Source organism: Stegodyphus dumicola, chromosome 10 (genome assembly GCF_044657685.1).
Source record: "Stegodyphus dumicola isolate Sdum_Otavi_A_Nest chromosome 10, ASM4465768v1".
Lineage (NCBI taxonomy): Eukaryota > Metazoa > Arthropoda > Arachnida > Araneae > Eresidae > Stegodyphus > Stegodyphus dumicola.
Window position 1 is genome coordinate 144,121,547 of NC_140777.1, and position 23,972 is coordinate 144,145,518.

Below are 23,972 nucleotides of genomic sequence, written 5' to 3' on the forward strand. Positions count from 1 at the left end.
TTGGTTTACACATCATGCAGAAATGTGACTGCAGCTTAACTACTTTCTTAAATGTAGGTTTAAATGAAAACTTAGATATGTGCATAGAAGAGTGAAAATTAAATCAAACTGTGACCTGAAAATTATATGAATGTTCATAATTGCAGCCGATTAAAGAAATTCAATTTGCATTTTTCATGTCTCAAAAGTGGAACTTCGGATATGTATTAGATTTATATATAGCATTGTTTTAATATAGGTATTTTGACATAAATTGGACATTTTCTGAAAGGATGTGCAAATTGTGTTCCATATTTCGATTCTGTGACTCAAATTATGCCAAAATATTGCACGAGTAGTTTTTTAAAAATAAGCTCTCAAAATTTTAGATCTTCAATGTTAATTGAATTTGATATATATTTATTAATATCTTTTTTAAACTTACTTCTTTCTTCTAGATTTTGAAATTTAGGCTTAATCCAAATACAAGTCACACATTTTTTATAAATTTTTTGAAAAATATTTTGAATTATAACCTATAAAATTTTTATCATCATCTTAAAGTAGATGTGTTTTTAAGTATATCTGGAAAAAATTAGCGGGGTTTTTCTTTTTTGCGAAATTTTAAGATACACGTGAATTTACATTTTGGCACGTTTCGAAATTTGGCATATTTAATATAAGCGATAATAACGAAAATGGGGTTTATGCACTTTGTTAAAATTATTTGAAAGCATGAATGATGGAAATGAAAAATAAGGAAAGTAAGTGGGTTACTATAAATGGAGAATTCCACCAAGTGAATTATTCTTGGCGCAAACTGAAAAAAATCCGCCAAGATAAATTTTTCAATTTCTCCATAAATTTCTCACCAAAAGTTACAAAATTTAATATCTACACGTAATTTGAGTCTTAGAATCGAAATAGGGGAAAAAAATGCATATGTTATTTCAGAAAACATCTGATTTTGTGTCAAAATACCTATGTTAGAATAATGCTATATGTAAATTTAATATATATCCTAAGTTGTGTTTTCAAGACATGAAAAGCGCAATTTGAATTTCGTCAATCAGCCCAGTAGAACGAAAGATACTGAACTGTCCCATTTTTCTTTTTAGTCCAAAGGGGCTTTGTCCCTGAAGGACTATTGTTTTCGTTTTACGATTTTGCGTTGATTCACTACAAATGGCGAATCACTTTTCAAACTGTTGCCACAAAGTATTATCACCCTGTGTTATATTTAAAGAAATTAAATAATGAAAAATCTGCATAAATGTATATATATTTCTCGCATTGTGATAAAACAACGGTACATAGAGCCATCGAATTTTGAATAACGTAATCCTCCTACAAATATGGGTATGTGGAAGACCAAATTTGAAAATTGTAATTTGTTTTATAATCGATATCCTATTTTGTAGAACTTTTAACGAATTTTTGATTAACAACCTCAAGGATTTCAAAGCAAGCAATGGCAACGTTGTACAGAGAAAACATTTTTATCTCCAGCACATGAGTCTCTGTATTGGAAATTCTAAAGATATGCTCGATTTCAAATTATTTTACGATATTGCTATTGAACTGAATTTTATGGTTTAAGTGCAAAGAACATGATATTTAATAAATAAATGTAACACACAAAATGCTAAAAAAATGCTCCTTTGGACGTAATTTAAAATCTGAAACATTTCAGATTCTTTATTTTTATTTCTTTCTTCCCCCCCTTTTTCCGGCAGTGTACATTTGCTTGCTTTAAAAGCATATTAGTGTGTTCTTTTACATACTAAATATGTTTAAATAACATTGCTGTTATTTAAACTTTGAGGGAATATTTATGAAATATTTTTTTAAATAGCATTTTGCAGTATTTGAAAAAAAAAAAAAAAAAAACCCTCCATTAAGGGCCTAGATTTGTTTAAAGGAGCAAATAAAATTAGCTACTTTTAATTTTTTTTTAAATGACTTGTTGAGTTTTATTATTACTGGCAGAATTTCTGAAAGACAGGATTTTAAAAGAATTTTAGGTTTTAACTTATAATTTATTAAAATTAATTTCTTAAAGTTTGATTTATTTTGACTCCACCAAGTTATAATACTTAAATTTTGTTATAAATCTCATGTGTAAAATATTTCAGGCTGGATGTATTACTTTTTTGAAAAATGTTAATATTATCACATAAGCTGATCCCGATTTCTTGTGGCAACATCACTATTTTATGATTTTGACTCAAAGAACCCTTCACTAACTTTTTTCATCTGCCTGTCATGGAAAATAAATGAATGATGCAGTTTCTGAATACCTTCCATAGCTCAGGTATTATCAGCAGTTTTAGTTCAAGATATATTGATCTAGTATTTTTATATTTTGATGCTAATAATCAAATGAATGTGAACTATTGATTTAAATAGTTTAATTTATATGCTGTAGTTAACTTTAATATATTTGGTTATTTGAAAGAATCAAGAATTTAAACGCACATCAAAATATTATATCCTCTGCTAAGTATACACGAAATTTTCAATTTCCTTTCTTACAGGAAAAAAAGCAAAAAGAAAAAACGAAGTCGAAGCAAAGAAAGAGAGAGGTCTCGCAAAGATTCAGGCAGTAAAAGTGATAAAAAAAGTAGTAGGAGAAATCGCAGTCATAGTAGAGACCGGAAAGATTCCTCTCGTAGTAAAGATCATAAAGCAAGCTCTGAAAATCATACAAAGGAAAGACGAGCCCGAAGTCGCAGCCCAGACAGAAGAAAAGACCAAAGGAACAGTTATGGTCCTAGAGGAGGATATAATAGGAATTCTATAGGTGGAAACAGAGATTATCACAATAGACATTCAGATCGTGACAGTTCGCGTCGCAAAAGCAGGTATAAGGCTAAATAAACTATTTTATACAACATTTTTATACTTAATAGGCAATTTTGTATATGTTTAAGTGATTTATAGCTCTTCTAAATGTATAAAATATCTTTGTTTGTAATTTATTTTTATTTTTGAAAAGTGTTTATAAAATTATTTTTGTAAAAATTTCTCTTTTCCTTTTCCTCTCCTTTCTTGTGAAGGTTAATTTAGTGTATTAAATTTAGTACAAAGCTTGGTCACATTTTTTTTAAATCTTGGTTTTTGTTTTGTTTTGATTTTTACCAGATTTTTTAAAATTATTTTTTCAAAATTCCAGCACTTTATAATCTGTTCTGCAGCCTTTTGCAAATTGAACTCTCTTGCCGTTAATAATTAATAATAGTTACTTGAGGTTCCACAATGCAGTCGTGTGAGTAAAAATATTAAGATTATATTCTATTTAACTAAATCATCTTGAATTTACAGAAAAATGTTGTAGTAATTTAAACATTTTTTAATGAGTTAATTCTTATGTTTGCAGAAAGGAGGTTAGAATTTCTAATCAAATAATTAATAAAACTACATGTGAGCATATACACTATGCGTATGCTTTACGAATTTTTCCTACTACTGGTAATTTTAAGAAGCTGTTGAAAACTGTATAAGTTTATTAAATGAAATGATTGATGCATTATATTAATGAAATAAGCTTGTTATAAACTATACATTAAAAACTAGAATAATCTTTTGTAGCTGGAAACTTAACTATTTTATAGCTGGAAAACGTCAGAAATCATATGACCATAGCACTCTTTTTTTTACAACTTATAAAGTTGTAGATAAGTGTGTGTTTCTTTATGTATGTATATTATTTTCATAACTGCTTGCCCATGTATAGTTATTGTTATCTGCAGGCATTTAATCATAGCATGAACAATGTTATCACATTATTTTCATTCTTACAGTTATTATTTTCAGTTAGGTATGCTGAGATTACAGCATTTGCGTACTTGTAGATTATCTTGGATGCTTAATTTCATATAAATGAGCAGGTATTTGTGTGAAATATTAAAACTATCCTATTATCTATATTCCGCACAGTTGCTTTCTGTGTATTTAACAGTAATTCGGAACTTATTCCCATCTAATGGAAGAACTTTTACGTATGTTCTTTTATTTTAAAATACTATTCCTAATCTTACAATGGGAAATGTTTCTATGCAGGAAGATTTACAAATATCTTAACAGTAGAATATTATTGCTCCTGTAAAGAGAACCATGACTTTGATTTTCTCTGTTGGTGGAAGTAAGTCCAAAGGATTTGTTTTGTATTTTAATTCATAAAACGGTAAAGTAGAATTTTTCTATATTTCCAGTTATTTTCAAACACATATTACTTTTTCAATTTTGAACACTTATAAGAATAATGTTTTACCATTTGTATTTGGGAGGCCATAATTAAATTAATATAAAAGATTTCCATATTAAATTATTAAAAGTTCCTTTTAGTAATAAAGGTAAAATAGATTTATAGTGTGTACTATCAACAGAAATTTATTATTGTAAGTACAATTTTACTATTATTAAATAATGTTTTAAAAGGTAGCAAAAGTTTCTTCTATTTCTTAAAGTACCTAATATTAAGAGGACTTATAATTGTTGATGCTTTTTTTTAATCATCGATAATTGTATCAGATTAACATAACCATTTTTATATAAATTAAATTAATATTTTGTTTGAAATATAAAAATTTTACTAGTCTTTACTTTCATGAAAGCCATCTTCCTTTCTTTTTCAGTTTCTCATGAAAGAAAAAAATATATCAATGTATACTTTGGATTTGGAATTCAACTGTCTACATCACTGGTGCCTACAATTGAGAATATGGTTATAAAATTTCATAGGAAAACAATTTACTCTCTGTGAATTGGTGGCTACATCTGGTACGCACTAAATTAGTGTGTGTAAAGGTGTTCTTTTGGTTGGAGAATAATGGATATAGCAAAGCTAAACTTCTTTCTCTTGAAATATCTTCACTTTAATTTGAGGCTTGTAATAATGTGGTTGCAATCTTATTTTGGTGTTTGTGTTCCATTTAATTTGAACTGTATACTTTTGTATGCAAGTTAATTTATTGATAAGTTTCAAATCTTTCTCCATTTTTTGCAGCTGACTAAAATTGTTTTTCAATGTTGATAACCAAAAGAATCTTTAAGCTTTTTATGCTTAAACTTTTAATGGAAAAACCAAAAATTTTAATTTGTGTGAAAATGGAATGGTTAGTTTTTTCTTTGCAAGTGAGTTTTGTAGAAATATTTTGTAATCTTTTATTCAAATATTTTAGGTATTCGAATTTCTCAAGTTTAGAAATCAGATTTCCCCCCCTCTATATATTTCATTCTGAACTTTCAGGGAGCAGGGGAGAGGATTCTCAACTTTCTACCAAATTTAGAGCATTTTTAAATGTTTAGTTTTTGATTATCTTAAAGTACCATAATTGCTTCTCCCTAAGTGTTAGTTTTTAAGAAGAATCCTAAAATTATTAAAAGTCAATGTTAATAAATTGAAGTAAGTAAACAGTAAGCTTTCCGTAAGTTTGTGGTGACAAAAATTTTTTTTTCTCATGAATTTCATGACTCATAAAGTGAGGGCTCTTTGTGTCTTCACTTTAGTTTTAAATATTATGCATATAAAATGAAATTTTTTATCATAATATTTGCAAAATAAGCAATGTAAAATTATTCCAAATATAGAAATTTTAAATTAACTCTTAATTCCACACAAAATTAATTCTGTATTTGATATCTTTAACATTAAATAATGAATTTGAAAACTTTTCTTTTATAAATTAATGCCTCCCATCAGTAAATGTGCAAACAATGTGCATTATGTTTTTCCAATAAATTTAGATAAGAATGTATAGATTTGATATTATTAAATTATTAGCAGTCTTTGTTGGTGCAGCGTGAGGTATTATTTATTAGAAAAGAGGTAAACCAGAAAACTGCCTGCGTTCTTTTCATTCTCTTGTTTATCTGATATTACATTGTTGTTTTCTACTAATTGGTCATTGTATTTTGCTTCTTAAAGTATGGATTTTCCTTCTTTACATAGCTTTGAGATCTTCTGTTTCTATGATTCATCTATGGTTTAAACATTTAGTTTATATTTGTGAAAACAAATCTTCCTCTTAAAACATTCATTTTCCATTTTCACAGCATTGGGAGACTTTTCCTAATGTTTTGTATTTCCCTGTTATTGTGAATATACCAAGGGGGAAAAAATTAGGCTTTATATAATGTAATATTGAACATTATTGTTTGTACTGAAATAGTATTTGTTTATGCAAATTTTAAATTTTGTTTACTTTTGCTCTTAATTCCAGAAATAAACTAGTATAATTTTTGGCTCCCATTCATTCATTTTCAGACAATTTAATATGAATTAATTCCACAGGAAACTAAAGTGCTTTTAAACTTATTTTATAATTTTGAAGCTTGCTTAAGTTTTCAGTTTCGTTTTAATAACGCTTTGTGAATAAATATGACAGTATTTGAAACAAGTCCTTTTTCTTGCATTGCAGTAAAAATTTGAAACAGATTAAAGGAACAATTATAAAAACTCATTGATCTTGAAGGAATTTGCAGCTAAAATATGGAACTTGCAAGAATCTTTATTTTATCATACCTGGCATGTCTTCAAAAGGCAGAATTGCATGTTAAATGATAATTGTGTTACCTGTTAAATGTTGTGTGCAAAATTAAATTAAACAAGAATGTAGAAAATGGGAAATAAAGTGGGATATGGAAAAGTTGACAATTTTTTAGAGTTACGTAGAAAAAATTAATAAGATGCATGTGCACCCCAATCGAAATTCAAGCTCTGCACTTTGTTGGATAGTCTAGGAATTCCTACTTTATTGAATAGCACCTTGAAGCTCTTGAAGGAAGCTGGGTAAGGGCTATAGTAGTACAAAATAGTGTTTTAGTACATCCCGTTTATGTTCTATCAGATTTAAACTTGGAAAACATGTAGACCACTCTATCTGCTGAAATTCTTTGCCTTCGAGCAACTGGTCGCTTGCCCAGCACAATGAGAATGAGCATTATCGTCCATTAAGAGAAATACCAGTTACACTCCCAAAAAAATTAACATAGGAAGTAAGAACCTCATCTCTATATTTCAGCATTAATAGTTACACTAGTGTGTAAATCAATGTAGCCATCAGACAGTGCCCACCCTTACCATGATTCCACGACCTCTGTGCAGATGTTTTCAGTCTTATTTGCATGTGTTTGCTTCTTCCAAATTGTAATGTATCTGAAATCATTCTTCAAACATAAACAAGACTCATCAGTAAAGAGAACTAGGCTCCGGTTTATGCTACTTCAGTCACAATCTATGCACCATTGAAAGTGGATGCATATCGCAGCAAAACTTGGTGAAACACAAATCATGGTTTCTTTGTTTACAGCCCTCTTTTGTACAGCCTCTCACTTAGGATATAACTTGGTAATCGAGTATCTCAAGCTGCTGTGAAATCTCTGACAGTCAGGGCAGTCATGTCTGTTTCTTGCAGTCCTGAAATTATGTCCTGTTGTGGCATATTTTTTTACTCTGATTGTCTGCATGTATCACTGTCTTTAATCCATTTCTGGGTTCTCTATATGAAGCCTTTTGCTACTGTTGGGTGTTTACAGACCTGTATCATTGTCTGTCCTGCGCCCATTCTGTCAGTCACGCGTCATTTTTTGCAGCCTATCAGATGCCTTCTCAATGACATGTTCCACCTTTTATGTGCAAACATTTTATCCAACTATTCTTGAATTCTTGAAATTAGAATTTGATGTATCTTCTTGTACTGCTTTCCATACATGCTGAAAGAATGTGCTAAAAAAATTATATATTTCTGTGTAGCAAAAGTGAATCCCATTAGACTAGGTGTTAACAATTTTGAGACGACGCACCTTTGTTTAAGATGCTCCACGAGACCGATGGGAGTTGAAAGAAATTATCCCATGGGACAGAGATTTTGCATCACTAGGCCTAACTAAAAAAAAAAAAAAAAAAAGTTTTAAGTCCTAACGTCATTTTTCCCTTTATTTCACATGTAAATATATCAAAAGAATTGCTTACTTTGAAAACTTAATTTTTGGAAGTGCTATTCAAATTATTCTGAAGTTTTAATTGACAAAATACATTAATAAACTTTAAAATTAATTTTAAAAATGCAAGAAGGCGTATTTTAAAACAAAAAGTAACAAAACCTTTCACAGGAAGTGAAAAGCAGGCATTCAGTGAGCTCAGTCTCTGACAAAACTATCAAAATCACTAGAAATATCACTAACTCTTTAGAAAATGAATCATCACTTTCACCCATGTTACTAATTGACTCATTTACCATGCAAGTATATCATTCCTGTGATAAAAAGCCCTTGCTCGCTATAATAAACCAAAGTCGAAGCTTTCCAAAATAAAAAGGGAAGCATGCAAAATATAAATAATAAAAGTAGCAAAGCATAACAGAACTCCACATAGGAACCTTTAAAGACCCTACTAGTAGTTCAAATGGCTATCAGAAATGCAAATATTTATATCACTTGACAAGTTGAAGAGCCGAGCTATGTTTCTTAACATTATACTCCCCCCTTTTCCCCACAGCAGCTGACAGTAATTAGGCAGAATGTGTTCAGATTGAAAGTCAGGATCCTAAAACTGTGTTCATTTCAAAAGTAATGGACACAGGAGGCCATCTAGTGGTCTTTAAAAAATGGCTCAGCTTAAAATGCACATATTCATCACCCATCCTGTAAATTCATTCTCTAGTGATGCATTGGTAGGATGCATGGGTCTCACCGTCTGTGAGAGGCATTCATAGGAAAAAGCATATATGGGATATCCATCTGGAAAGGGTTAAATTTGACCAGAGTTATCAATGAATTATCTTTCTTTGTTTGACCAGAGTTATCAATGAATTTCTTTTATCTAAAGTTAACATAAAGCACTTTTTATAATTGTTCCCTTTATTCTTCTCGCCAGCATAATGATATGGAATTTCATTTTTCTTGTGTAATGTTTGTAATACTATGTTATTTATAATTTATTAGCTAAGCTTATAAATTTATACATAATTTTAAGTTATAGTATGTCACAATTAAAATTTTTTGACTGTATTTAATCATTTTTATCCAGAGACTGACTGAATACATTTTATAGAATGCAGTGTCTTAAATATATGCTAATGAAAAGGCATAAAAATTTGTAGATATATTTTAGTGCTTTTCCCTGTGTTACTTTTTTTTAATATACATGTGATATTTGTGTGGGGGGGGTGTATATACTGTCATAAAAAATATATGCACCCAGAAGGAAACTAACTACTATCATGAAATTTAACATGAGGATATAAACAAATCATTACAAATATAGAACAAAAGATTGTTTTATTAAGAAGTTATGTATGAAAAAGGTTACAAATCAGTAAGTAGTATAGCCACCTCTAGCAGCTATACAAGCTGAAACACTACATGCCATCGAATTATAAGTAGGTTACCTATGACCCCCTACAGAAGATCAGGTCATAATCTTTGCAACTGGGCAGTCAATTCACCAATATTCTGGAACGATTGTAGTTGCTTTCCAAGCATGTCCCAAACGAGCTCTATTAGTGAGAGGTCTGGTGACCTGCCAGGCCACAGGAGTACATCATATCCTTGAAGACATTGTTGGGAGAGTCATTCAGGATGTGGACGAGTGTTGTCTTGCTGATAAACGGCACCTGGGCGACTTGATAGCATGGGCTGTACAACCAGCATTAAAATGTCATCATAGTGCCTTGAAGGACTATTAGAGGTGATATGTGTCTCAACAAGTCGCTCCCCACACCGTCACACTTTGTATAAACGCTGTATCCTGCTCGACAATAAATGCTGGATTGAACTGCTGGCCTGGCCGCCTCCACACACATGTGCATTGGTCATCAGCACTGAAACTGAATAGGGATTCATCGCTGAAGATCACACGCCTCCAGTTAGTCACCCTGCAGCTTGCCCTAGTTCAGCAAAAATCCAGTCGACCCTACATATGATGTAGGGTCAGTGGTAGGTGTCTTAAGGGACGTCAACCATATATATACCAACATTGACCACTCGTCTCCAAATGGTTTCCCTTGATACCACCGGATGCTTCGAAGGTGGTAAATGTGGTCAAATCGATACTAGTGATGTTGTTGGTGCAGAAGTGACCACTCTTATGTTTGCATGATCCTCATGCTCATTTGTGTTCCTGGGACGTCCTAACCTTTTGCAATGGTAGATTATACCTTCTGTAATCCATTGTGCCAACACCGAGCAACTAACATATTGCTCCAAACTAGGTGGCTGACAATATGCCCGTTCGGTCAACCTGCTTCTCTGAGGCCTACTATATGCCCATTCTCAAAGTTCGACAACTGTTCATACTGCTATGGGTTATCTCTCGAAAGCATCTCTAGTCACAGTACCGCCCATCCAAGTTGACAGATTCAATCTGTCAGTCGACAGATTGAATAGTTCTACAACACTAGCAATCATGCTTTTAAAATCTTCCAGCTGTGCATTTCATATGCGCGTAGTGCACTTGTCTCATTACGTTGTTATTACCTTGTCTCATTGGCATTGAAATTTAAATCATTTGCATATACCTTACAAGAATGTATTTCATGATTGTTGCTCGATTTGCATATGTGCATATGTTTTTGTGTGACAGAGTATATATATATATAAATTTTTTAAACCTATTATTGGTAATGATGTAGTAATTGATTTACTGCTTTTAACAAGTAATTTGTTTCTTAGATGGCACCATTAAAATGTTTATTTAGTATGAAAATAAATGCAAATACTTAAAATACGAGGGCTATCCAGAAAGTAGATTACGTTTTGGAATAAAAAAATAAACAAAGTATAGGAAACAAATTTTATTATATACAGATGAAAGCCACACTCAAATACTACTTTTCTACATAGTCACCATACAAATTAAGGCATTTATCGTAGCGATGTACGAGCTTGGAAATTCCTTCGTCGAAAAATTCGGCCGCCTGCGCCTTCAACCACTTCGTTACCTCTTCTTGCAGCTGTGCGTCGTCATCAAAACGCTGCATAGCCAGCCACTTCTTCATTGCTGGGAATAGGTGGAAGTCGCTCGGTGCCAGGTCGGGACTGTACGGCGGATGAGGAAACAACTCCCACTTAAAAGATTCAAGAACTTTACGAGTGACATTTGCCGTGTGGGGCCGGGCGTTGTCGTGAATCAACAAGATCTTAGAGCTCAACATTCCTCTGCGCTTGTTTTGAATTGCTCTTCTGAGTTTTTGGAGAGTTTGGCAATACCTTTGAGAGTTTATTGTAGTGCCTCTTTCCAGGAAGTCCACCAAAATTACACCTTTTCTGTCCCAAAAAACAGTCGCCATCATCTTCCTTGCCGACATTGTTTGCATGCATTTCTTGGGTTTTTGGGGAGAACTTGTGTGCCCCCACTGCATTGATTGCAATTTCGTTTCACAGTTCACATGTTTCACCCATGTTTCGTCACCAGTAACGATGCGATCGAGTAAAGAGTCACCATCCTTATGGTAAGCGTCCAAAAAGTTCAACGCTGCAGCCATTCGCTGATTTTTGTGGTCCTCTGTCAAGATTTTTGGAATCCATCTTGCACAAAACTTGTGGTAACCAAGCTTTTCGCTGATGATTTCGTGCAACAAACTTCGCGAAATTTGTGGAAAACTCAAAGAAAGTTCCGTTATTGTGAAATTTCGATTTTCACGGACTTTAGCATCGACTTTTTCGAGAAGTTCGGCGGTCACTATGCTGGGTCTCCCACTTCGATCTTCGTCGTGAACATTGGTTCGGCCATTTTGAAATCTTATGACCCACTGACGCACTCCACCTTCAGTGATAATGTTGTCCCCATACACTTCACAAAGCTGCCGATAGATTTCTATCGGTTTACAGTTTTTTGCAGTCAGAAACCTTATTACTGAGCGCACCTCGCAGCTCGCGGGATTTTCAATTAACGCAGACATTTCAAATCGTCACAGTATGTGAACGGAGCACAGCACGAACCTCTCACTAGCACGGCTAGATGCAGACTGAGCTGCGCAACGCTCTGACCCCAAGATGGCCGCGCTAGCCCCGCCCCTAGCGGACACAGACGGAAACGTAATCTACTTCCTGGATGGCCCTCGTAAATATAAAAAATGCATACATGAAAATAATTACATTATTTAATTTAATAATCTATTAAATTTTTAATTATGTTAAATTTAAATTCCTTCCAGTTTTACAAAACAAAAGCAGGAGAAGCCCTTAAAAAGGTCATTTTTATGAGTCGTTCATGTTACAAATGTCATACAGCATGGCCAAAAAATTGCCGACACTGTAACTGATAGATCTGCGGCATGCTTCAGCGAGAAAATATAGAACCTTTTGTAGTATGGTGTTCTGCATGTTGTTTAGAATTTTTAGCTTCAAAATCTCCCAGCATGATTCAGTTGTTTTCATTTTGTACTACCTGTGGAAACAAAAACACAAGAGTTTTGTCAATCCTGCAGTTGGTATTGATGCTAATGTTATTTACAGACATTGCTAAAAGAAATGATTAAAACAACAGCCAGATAAATAATTTATTAAAAACAGTAGATCACATGCTACATCATTACCCCCTCCCTTTTTTTTTAATTCTTCAATTCCACTTTGACCTTAGTGCTTATTTTTCTGTGAAAAATTTTCTAAATGTGTATAGTATTTTTGCTGTTTTATAAGTTGCTTTGCAATCTGATATTTATAAAATCATAATTTTTTGAAGAGTTAGGATCGATATCAAATTATTACAATAAATACAAATGCAAATAAAATTTTAAATTCAAGTAAATGGCATAAAACACATTTATAGGAAATTAAAATATCAGTAACTAATTTTTTTATTTTGAAACGTGGTTAGTAGTAGTAAAGAGGAGACACAGTTGTTTGACTCCTCATTGTGTTATAGTAAAATCTTAGCTAGTAGATTAAAAATTTTACATTATAAATGTCAATTATTATGTAGAATGGAACCCTTTTTAAAAATAGTGTATTGAGTTGGAAAGCTTTTTAAATGTGCAACATCTGAACCACCAAAAGCGTCAAAAGTAGCAACTTGAAAATTATGAAAATTATCTGTAAAACTTTTATTGCACTTTTCATAAAACTAACTCATAAAATTGAAGTTATAGAGCCCCTTAATAAGATATGTACACCTTACTATAATTTCACAAATTTTTCCAAAGTGCTGTATTCATTAATCACTAGAGGTATGCTTACAGTACTAGATGTTAACACATATGTATTGATTTATCTTTACCCATTAACCAGCTCGTTATTGTCAAAGCTGTGTGAAATAAGAGATTTGTTACACCATTATAAAGCTCCTGTACTATCAGCAGGCATACATTGCCATCAAAGTGTGATTTAGTGCTAATAATAAATAAGCATGATGTTGCAACAATCATAAGAATACCATGGTTTTATGTAAACTTGATTAATTCTCGGCTAGTTTAGTATTTGTAAAAAAGAAATATATATAATTTTCTCCCTAATTTAAAGAAGAAATGTTAATATTTGCAGCCTGTGTTTAGTGAGACAGAATGTAGTAGAGTATTTTTAGTTATGGCATCAAAAAAAGGTACATTGCATGATTTTATTTAAAAACAGAAAAAAAAAAAAAAAAAAATAGTGATGCAAGGTGAAAAATAATGGTAAGCAATTTAAGATTTTATATGTTGCATCTGTAATTTGCATCTGTTTGTGATCTAACTAGATAAAGAACAATGTTTATCTGTTCCTTTAAATTTCTGCCAGAATGATTAGCACTAGTTTGGGAATATCTGTCTCAGCTCTCAAGTTTGGTAGGGTTTCATAATAAAATAAGATGTTTTACTTTTCATGCTCATTGCCTACACAAAACATCTGCTTTTATGTCTTAAATGCACTTTTTTGTGTCTTATATAATTTTAAATATAGGTTTTGATATACAAATTAGTAAAAAATAGCTGTTTTTATAATTTTAAACCAGGAATATCTTCCTTCATTTGGTTTTTCTAACATGAATTTCATTTTTTAATACACTCAGCTGTCTGGAATTCAAAATTTCCCAAGCCTTCCAGCTAGTTGAAGTTTTGCATGTACTTTAATAACATAGAGTAAAACATTTTCAATTTTATGTGTTGTTTGGAATATGTCATTTAAATTGAAAAAAATGTTGTGGAGGAATAATGTACTGATGCATAGTGAGAAGGGGGAATTAGGGGAGGTAGAAGAAAAGATTTAACACTAAGGAAAAGTGTCAAATAGAACCGTTAAACAATTGAAACCGTATAAAAAAAATTATTTTATAAATTGGTAAAATTGTATAAATGTGATTTTTTTTGCATATTTTTATTCATTTTACTTTAAACCTTACTAAACTAATAAAATTTCATAAAAATACACGCTCTTGACATCATGGGATTAGACTTGAAGGAGGAACTTCTGAAAGAAAATCAGCGTATATTATAGGGAGTTTTACTTTGGAATTATAAAAAGTAGACATATAACAGAGGAAATCTACTTAGCTCTTTTCATTTCTGTGTTCTACTATACATATAGTTCAATTTGGTAAAAATGTTCATTACTTTTTATGGAAAGATCTAAAATATTGAAATCCTGGAATTTAGACTGTATACTCATAAATATCCTTCCCCCCATTTTTAGTAGTTTGATAAGTTATCGGTAATCAGTAATTTATAAAATCTATTAAAAGTGCAAAATGTACATTTTAAAATTGGATGGTTGTATTAGTTTTCAGTGGCATTACTAATTAAGAAGTTATGATATATTTTAAATTAACTCTTTGTGTGTTGTGAAAAGCATTCTATAAAATTTATCTGCGTCCTCCTCTGAAATGATAAAAATCAGTAACTGTCAAACAGTTTTTTTTTTTTTTTTTTTAATGTATAAATAATATGAAACAATTGTTGACATTTTCTAATGAGTTATGGAAATATTTGTACAAACAAGGTTGTGAAAAAAATCGCTTCCATTCAATTACTGCAAATCAAATGCAGTTTTGTAATTGTGTCAATTAGAAACAATGACAGCTTAATGAGTTTGATTTATAGGTTAAATTAGTTTGTGATAAACTTTAGAGTGTATTTTATTTATTGTATTCAGAGAATTGATTTAAATGAAATTTAAATTTTAGGCTTTAATTTAATAATTGTTAAAGTTTATGATACATATGAAATTTTAAAAAAAAATGTAGTAGCTGTAGTTCATTATAAAAAATTTCGTTACTATTTTTTATTTGTATATTGAGAAATAATTTTAAATAAAAATTATTTTAATTTAATATAACTTGATTTTATATTCAGAACTAGTTTATCTTCATAGAATTTAATTTATATTATTAATTTTACTTAATTGTAAGTTCTGTATTTGTGTGAAGTTGTTTTGCGTGTAACAAGTTTTTGTTTCCACTGTCAGATCCAGAAGCCACGAGAGGAGAAATTCATCCAAAGCAAAAAATCATTCTCCTTCACCAAAAAAAGAAGCAAAAGGGTAAATGTCAAATATTTAATAATTACTGCAGTATTATGGTCAGTCATTTGTTCAAAAACTACTAGTAAATTTGTCCTTTTAGTGAATAGATTGTCAGATATTTTGATGTGATTGTACAGACAGTTTGTTAAGAATTCTTTCAAACTAAACACATGAAGTAAGTAGTTAATGTTCTATTATTCAGTACTTCAAAGGTGTTAAGTCTATTTATAAGTTTCAAGACTGTCAGGCAACTTATCATTCCATATACCTTCTAACTAAAAGTATCATCTCAGAAAGAAGGTTTAAACTAAGAACTCTGTATTGATACATTAAGCTTATGGTTACACAGCCTTAAAAAATCTACAGAAATGCAGCACCACTTTTTGCTTTTAATTCAGAACATGTGTTCAATATGCTGATCCGGATTATAAATCAACATTCCTTAGTAAACCTTTGCTGGGTCCCTGTATTCATGAACCAAGAGGCAACTTCTCCAGCAGCAGAGGGAAAGTCACCCATGCTGCCAAAAATTTTGTCTGAATTCAAGACTGTGCTTATTTGTACTTTAACTAACTTGCATTCTAACAGAAGCTGACAAAAAGTACTGTTAAACTAATAACAAAGTTAACTAACATAAAACCTTATCAAGTGACTATTTTTGTAAATCTGTTATTTACATGTCACTTGAAAAACTGATAGGTATTAAAAACCCTGTGTTCATTATTTGAATGGATTCAATCCACTTTTTCTTTCTTTTTTTTTTTTTTTTAAACTTTTAAAAACCAATTACCTGCATAACTTTTCTGCTTTGCATTCAATTTCAAGTCGTTTTATTTAAATTTCTTTTGATACAGTCAAACCCCATTAAACTACCATAATGCTGAGATGACATCCATGGTTAACAAAAGAAAGAAACAGTTGATCTTATGATTAATGGGAAAATACTATTAAAAATTTTCATCTATTTTCGAGCAGTTTAACACTAGAAGCGCCAGAGCAGTCATTTTGACTGCTTTCGTCATTTGACCTTGGATTCCTTAAAAACCCTTTATCTTAAGAAGTCACAAATTTTGGTATTTTCCTAAAATATGTCAAAAATTATTGGTACCAAATATAAATCGAATGAAATTAAAATTAACAGAGATATTATTAGTTATACCTAAAAGCGCCACGGACAGTCATAATGACTGCTAGTAATACTGGGTAGATTTATATGGTATTCTCGCTCAGAAAATATTTTTATTGGAAAAACATCTGGTGTACATATACATTCCTTTCATTCACTGATTATTTACAGAAGGAATTACATTATTTTACAGAAGAATTACATTATTTTCCGAGAAACAATGTCTCGCAGTCATTTTCGAGACATTATGAAATATCTAAGATTTGACTTGAAGTCAACTAGGACTCAGCATTTAGAAAGTGATAAGTTTGACCTTTTTTCCAATATTTGGAATAAGTTTATACAGAACTGTGTAATTTCCTATAAACCAGGAGAAAATCTAGTTGTGTCTTTGTTTGTCAATCGGCCCAGTAGATCGGGAGATATAGGACTGTCTCAAATTTTTTTTTTTTTTTTTTTTTTTTTTTTTTTTTTGAGAAGTGTACAAGAATGTAAAGAAATACTCGATCTTTCACCGGTGTATTTGGTGAATGTTGACATTCTCTGGTGAAAGTCGACATTCTCCAGTTTCGGTCTTTCATGGTAACATATATAAATGTTTCGGTCTTTCATGGTAACATATATAACTGTTTTTGTCACTTATATAGTTATATAGTTGACATTATATATCCATTATATAGTTGACATGAAAAAAATTATTTAAGGTTATTATTGCAGGTTTTTTTTTCAGCTTTACTTTTTACTTCCTTGTTAGAAGTAAAAAGAAAGTATTGTGATCCTGAAAAATTTCGGGTATCATATTTAAACGAAAATATCCGTTTTAACCGCTATTGAATGTAATTTAACGATGTTTTTGTGTGATATTTGTACATAAGGACAGAACACAGGATTCTTTTCCCCAAACAAAATTATGAAACTTATTTAAAATGAATTCTGAAGAGATTTTTTCGTGGCGTCTGTGCAGTATGTATGCATGTATCTCGCATAACTCAAAAACTAGTAGCCTCAGAACATTGAAATTTTATATATAGGACTGCTCTAACATGCAGATGTGCACTTCCTATTTTGGTTGCAATCAGCCTCACCAGAAGTATATATATCCACTTTGTTACTCAGCTCAGTGATCTCAGTTTCTTTTTTCTTATATGCTTATAAATTGGGCATTTTTTGCTTTAAAAGTGATTGAATTATGTTATTCTTATCTTCCGGTTAAGGTTTTTATGCCTTTAGTAAATCTGCATGCAGTATTTGTAGAATTATCAACAATTTAAAATTTGTTTAATTGCGGCTAAGCCTAATTATTTTTACCTTAGGAGCCATATTTGTTTATATTTGAAACTTAACAGAATAGTGTATTTGTTGCCAATCTAGAGAAACTAAGCTTTGCAACAACAAAGATAATGCCTTCTTTTATTATTGCAAATGAAATCATGCTTAATCCATTCTGGAATTTATTCGAGGAAATAAGTGGTTAAAATTTACTTTGTAATTTTTAATATAGATATTTTGAGCTTTTATATATTTTTACCTTGTCACGAAGTGAGAACTGAACTAATTGAATGAAAAAACTGTTTCTTTTTTTTTTTTTTTTTTTTTTTTTGTTTGTTTGTTCGTTAGTTTCATTTCTTTTATACATCATTTTAGATTTATTATAGTATTTGAGTACAATATGTGGCAATGATTAGATAATTCTTTAGATGATATAAATTTTGTGCATTCTGACTTATGAATGAGATGTAACGCTATTAAGTGAATCTAGTGCCAGAGTGTTGCTATGGTAAACAAAGCATGCATTTATTCTATTGTGGTTTATGCACTATCGATGAAGTAGATTTAATTCAATCCAATAAGTTTAAATGAAATGCAAGAAAAAAATGTGTATAATTTAATATTTTGTACAAGGAAGTCATATTATGTACGCATCATATTTTTCATATTTGTATTATAATTTAATTCTTTTGCTTTGTGATAAATTAGAATACCTTATTTAATGCCGAGATTTCATCTTTTTATTCTTCAGCAATGATTGTTTTGAAGAACCAGGGAAACCTGCTCGTTTACACAGGTACGTATGTTGTCTGAGTATTCATGAGATTATTTTTCATTGTTTTGTTGATAGTAATTAATTTAAACACTGTGAAGTATTTAACTAAATATATATTGTAATTGCATATATTTCCCAATATCCTTTTTTCATGCTTTTCTGTTAGCTAGTCAAAAGGAAAAGTTTATAGTTTTACTAAAAAGTGTACAGACACTTGATTATTAAGTATGTTATTAAAAATTATATCTCTATTACCTTTGGTTTTTAATTTAAAAAAAAAAAAGCTTTACAAGCATTGGAAATTTATGGCCACAATAAAAAATTCATAGAAAGTTCATAGGTGTAAAAGAAATTATTAAAAAGTTTGTAGACTGGGTGTAAGAAACATCAAAAAGCAAACCATGTATTTTTCATTTTAATTTCTCATGATGGTTTTTTTTTTTTTTTTTTTTTTTTTTTTTTTTTTTTTTAATCATTTCACTAGTGCATTTAATTTCTCAGAGAAGAATTCTTCTTTTTTATTTTAAAATTGTTATGGATATAATCACACAATATTTTTTATGCTAATAGTATGGTATATTTGAAACTTAACAGAATAGTGTATTTGTTGCCAATCTAGAGAAACTAAGCTTTGCAACAACAAAGATAATGCCTTCTTTTATTATTGCAAATGAAATCATGCTTAATCCATTCTGGAATTTATTCGAGGAAATAAGTGGTTAAAATTTACTTTGTAATTTTTAATATAGATATTTTGAGCAAATGTATAGCCTCATCTCCAGGTCCGTGATATTAACCAATATTCACTGGTGAATTCAGTGAGCTATGCATGTATAAATAAGGATGTAGGCAGTCATGTATATGCTTTTATAGAGTTTCTAGTTACAGTGCAGTTAAATGAACTGCCTAGTATGTTGCAAAACTTATTAGCTATAATTGCTCTCAGCAGTTTTATTTTACCAAACATTTTATGTTGAATTGTGTCTTTTCTTATGATGCCTAAATAAACCTTTAGTTTTGGTCCAATGAAACCTCTGAAATTATTTATCTCATATCAGCAGAGCATTGTTGTTCTTCCAAGAAGCAAGCTGTTTAAGTAGGGCACGCAAATAGTCAGCAAAGCAAATGGGGGAAAAGCTGACGAATCTGAAGTTGCAGTGGATCAAATCCCTAGTAGGAAACACCTGGCAACCACAAAGAAAAATTGTGAAGTGTCGATGAAACAGCATCTCAATGAAATGAAAAAACTTATTCCAGATTTACGACTATCCTGGTGCAGAAGTAAGTGATATGGATACAATAGTTTATAATCTGGTGTCTCTTCCACCAGAGTTTGAAAGTGCTAAGGTTACATTAGAAAATTAACCAAGTGTGAATTTAGCCCTGGAATTTGTTAGTACACAACTTGTAGATGCAAAAAATCTTTATACTGATTCAAAAGTTAGCGATACTAAACATGTAGCAAAGGATAATGATGGATTTTCCACAAGTCAAAAAGAACTTATCCTCTTTCACTGTAAAAATAAAAGACATATTATAGGAAAGTGCAAGAAGAAAATTCTGTGTTTTCAGTGTGGGAAACCTAGTCATGTGAAATGTTTTTGTAAACTGAAGTCGAATGTTATGCAGGAAAAATCACCAGCAGTTTCTTTTACTGTAGGTGATTTAATGTCAAGAAGCTTTATTATTGACTCAAGAAATTTCTCACGTGTTCGTGTAAGGAATGGTTTTCCTCATTCACTCCCAAGTCAAGGAATGTGAAATGTGCCTTGCATTCATCTACTTTAAATGTGAAAGGTATGGGTCATATGCAGAAATTCCAGTAGTGTTCAAATAACTCTACAAAATGGGCTTTTTGTACCAGATTTGAACGGTGAATTACTTTCATTGTGATTTTTAAGGATCAAAAAGTGTTTATTGTTAATAAAAGCAATATCTTTTAGCTATGGTGATAATCGGGGCCAATATATTAGTTTAATAATTGTAGCCAATATATTAGTGATTTTATGCCTTATTATGAAATATCATTACTAAGAAAAGAGAGTGATAGTAAGTTGTGACATAGTAGATTGGATCTTTGTTCCAATTCTGTACTCGAGAAATTGGGGCTTCCAAACTCGGAACTGTTCTGCAAAGTTTGTACTTATGCCAGGCGGTGTGCTATACTTTTGGGAAAGGAGCCAAGGGGCAGAGAAATAAATCCGATGGTTACAATATTCACAGGTGTATTCAATTAAATTATACCAACTACACAAACGGGTGAGAATTACTTTATGACCATTATTGAGGATTACTCATGCTTTACTGAAGTTCATTTGGTGAAAAAAAATTGATTTGGTAGACAAGATGAAAACGTGTTAAAAAAAGAAAAATTAGTGTAATAATGCAAGGAATTAGTAGAACTTGCTTCTAAATGTGTTCCAGTTCCTTCATATTCTTTATCATTAAATGGTGTTGCAGATCAAGCTAACTGCACCCTACTGCAAAAAGGGTGGGCTTTGATTTTTTAATCAGCTTCCAAAGTATCTTTGAAGAGTTACCGTATTAAATGCAGCCTGTTTTCATAATAGAATTTGTAATAGCTCCGTTGAGAACTAACTATATGCCATACAGCTTAAAACATGGTAAAATTCCTAATTTGAAAAAATATTTGCATATTTGGTTGTGATGCCTATATGTAGATACCTGCCTGTCATCAAAGAAAATTAGACGCTAAGTCAAAGAAAATGATATTTGTTGGATATTCTGCCTAGTGGTATTGCTTGAAGGATCCAGTGATAAAGTGCATTGTAGCATTCGGAAATGTTAAATTTAATGAAGAAAAATTGTCCTGAATCCGAAGATTGTGACATAGAAGATACAGAGGAAAGTATTACCAAAAGCAATATGGATATGTCACGTAACGAGAAAATTTCTTGAAGACTGTCAAGAAAGAGGAAGCTGCTAATTAGATAACCTGAGTCAGAAGTGTACAAAGCCATGATTGCTAATCTAGAAACATTGTCTTATGAAGCTATATCGCTTTTACTAGAATAGGAACAAACACTATGGAAGAAGGCCATGGATGAAGAAAGGAAGTGATGTTTAGGTTCATGAAGAATAACCACCTGGAAAAAGATCAACTTTATGTAAACGGTTTTTTCGGGGGGGGGGGGGGAATACGAGAGGGTGAGTGTAAAGCTCGATTGGTGGATCATGATTTCATGCAGTAAGAAGCTATTGACTACAATAATACTTATTCATCTGTCATTAGTATGCCTGCTGTATGTTTAGTTCTGGTGATTATTGTAGAACAGAATTTAAATGTGTTTGTTGTAGATGTCAAAACATTATGAAACAACATTTTATGTCAAAACAGCATTATGTCTTAAATCAGGATTTAAAAAAACCTTATTATATGCATCAACTAAAATGTTATGACCACAGTGATAGAAAGTGTTAACTTAAAAAGGATTTATATGAATTGAAACAGTCACCTTGACAGCGGTATAAAAAATTTCCCATTCCCATTTTTGTAGTAAAATTAGTTTTTAGCAATTAAAAACAGCCTTGCATTTTTAGTTGCTAAAAGAGTGGTTCAAAGGCAATTGTTGCACTTTATGTGGACGACTTACTAATTGCTGGATCAAATTGTGAACTTGATATAACTAAAAAATTTGAAATATCTAAATTTGGAACAGTTTCTGAATTTTTAGGAATGCAAATAAAATTTACACAAAATGAATTATTTTTAGATCAAGTCTTACATCTTGCAGTTGTTGAAAAAGTTTAACATGTTGGACTGCAAAGTCAGTTCTACTCCGATGGAACCTAAATCTAGGCTAGCTGATTTTTAAAAAATATTCTAAATGTGAAGAAACCTTATCAAAAACTAATTGGTTTCCAATTGTGTCTACCTTACATGACTAGACCAGACATTTTATGTGCTGATATTGCAAGAAACTCGTACTGAATCTACATGATATGTTGTTAAGCAAATTCTTTTCTATCTTAAAGGAACAGCTAAAGTGAAATTAGTATATTCAACATGCAGTAAGATTCCTTATTTGTCTGCGTATGGAGATAGAGATTGTAAGGCAAATCCTAATGATAGAATATCAATTTCTAGTTATGTTGTCATGTTAAATGATTGTCCTTTACTATGCTGGTGTAGAAAACACAGTTGTTTAGTTTTATCCTCAACAGAAGCTAAAATGATTAACTAAGCAAAAGGTGTTCAAAATTTATTATGGTTGAAATCAATAGTTGGTGATATTAATAGTATCATTGTGTTTGAGGATAATCAATCATGTATCAAGTGCATACCTAACAAAAAGGATTCAGGTAGGTTGAAACGTATGGGTATTAAATTCATGAGTGTGTAAATACACAGAGCAAAATTGAGTTTATCTGTTTACATGCACAAATTGCTGACATGTTAATAAATCTAAGTATAAATTGAATGAATATTTACTTTTTTATGGTTTAAAGTTAATGTGGTCTTTGAATGTGCAATTAAGGATGGGTGTTGTGAATATAATCACACATTGAGTATTTTCTATGCTAGTAGTATGATTTAATGTTTTAAAGTTATATGTAAAGCATGTATAATTCACCTCTAGATCTGTATTAACTAATATTCACTGGTGGATTGAGCTATGCACATATAAACAAGGATGCAGTTAGTCTTGTTTATTCTTTTATAGAGTGTCTAGTTGCGGGGCAGTTAAGTGAACTGTGTACTATTTTGCGAATAAGCTTAGTAGCTATAATTGCTGTCAGCAGTTTTACTGTGCCAAATCTTTTATGTTAAATTGTAGCTTTTCCTATGATACCTAAAATAAACCTTTATTTTCAGTCCAATAGAACTTCTGAAGTTATTTATCTCACAAAACTCTAATTATTTTCTTCTCTCATCGCATCACCCTCATGTAAAATACAGATACTGCAGAGGACTTCTTCAAAATTTGAAATCGAAGAAAATTATTCAAAATAAATATAATGGGAGGATGGAATACTTAGAATCTTGTGGTAGTTGCCTTAGCAGAAGTGTGCAATTAAATACACATTTGTATGATCATCAAGAATTTCTTTCATAAATTTTCCCCTTTATTTATTAATATTGTCATGCAGTTTTGCTATTAATTATTCATTATATTTTCTTTTTGTTGTTTTTTTCTTGCTAAATGTAATAAATTATCAACGACTGTTTGCCAACCCAGAGAACATTACTGTAACCTATACTAACACTTGAAATTTCTTGATTACAGAAGAAGCTTGTTTTCAGGCATGCTTCATTGCTTATAATTAGAATCAAAGTGCTGCATCCAAATTTCATCCATGGTCTCTTATCTATGCAAACTTTTTTGTGGACCCTGTTAAAAGTTTTCAGAAGGAGTCTGAAATAGT

General features: G+C 31.0%; 1 protein-coding gene across 1 annotated transcript in view; it reads left to right on the forward strand.

Moving 5' to 3' along the window:
• LOC118187946 (RNA-binding protein 39-like) overlaps positions 1-23,972 on the forward strand; it is a 67,163-nt gene that overhangs the window by 22,855 nt on the left and 20,336 nt on the right. Inside the window, exons 4-6 of the mRNA XM_035358247.2 lie at positions 2,517-2,843; positions 15,358-15,432; positions 18,561-18,605. Of these exons, the coding sequence (XP_035214138.1) occupies positions 2,517-2,843; positions 15,358-15,432; positions 18,561-18,605 (447 nt within the window). The remainder of the gene's footprint in view (positions 1-2,516; positions 2,844-15,357; positions 15,433-18,560; positions 18,606-23,972) is intronic.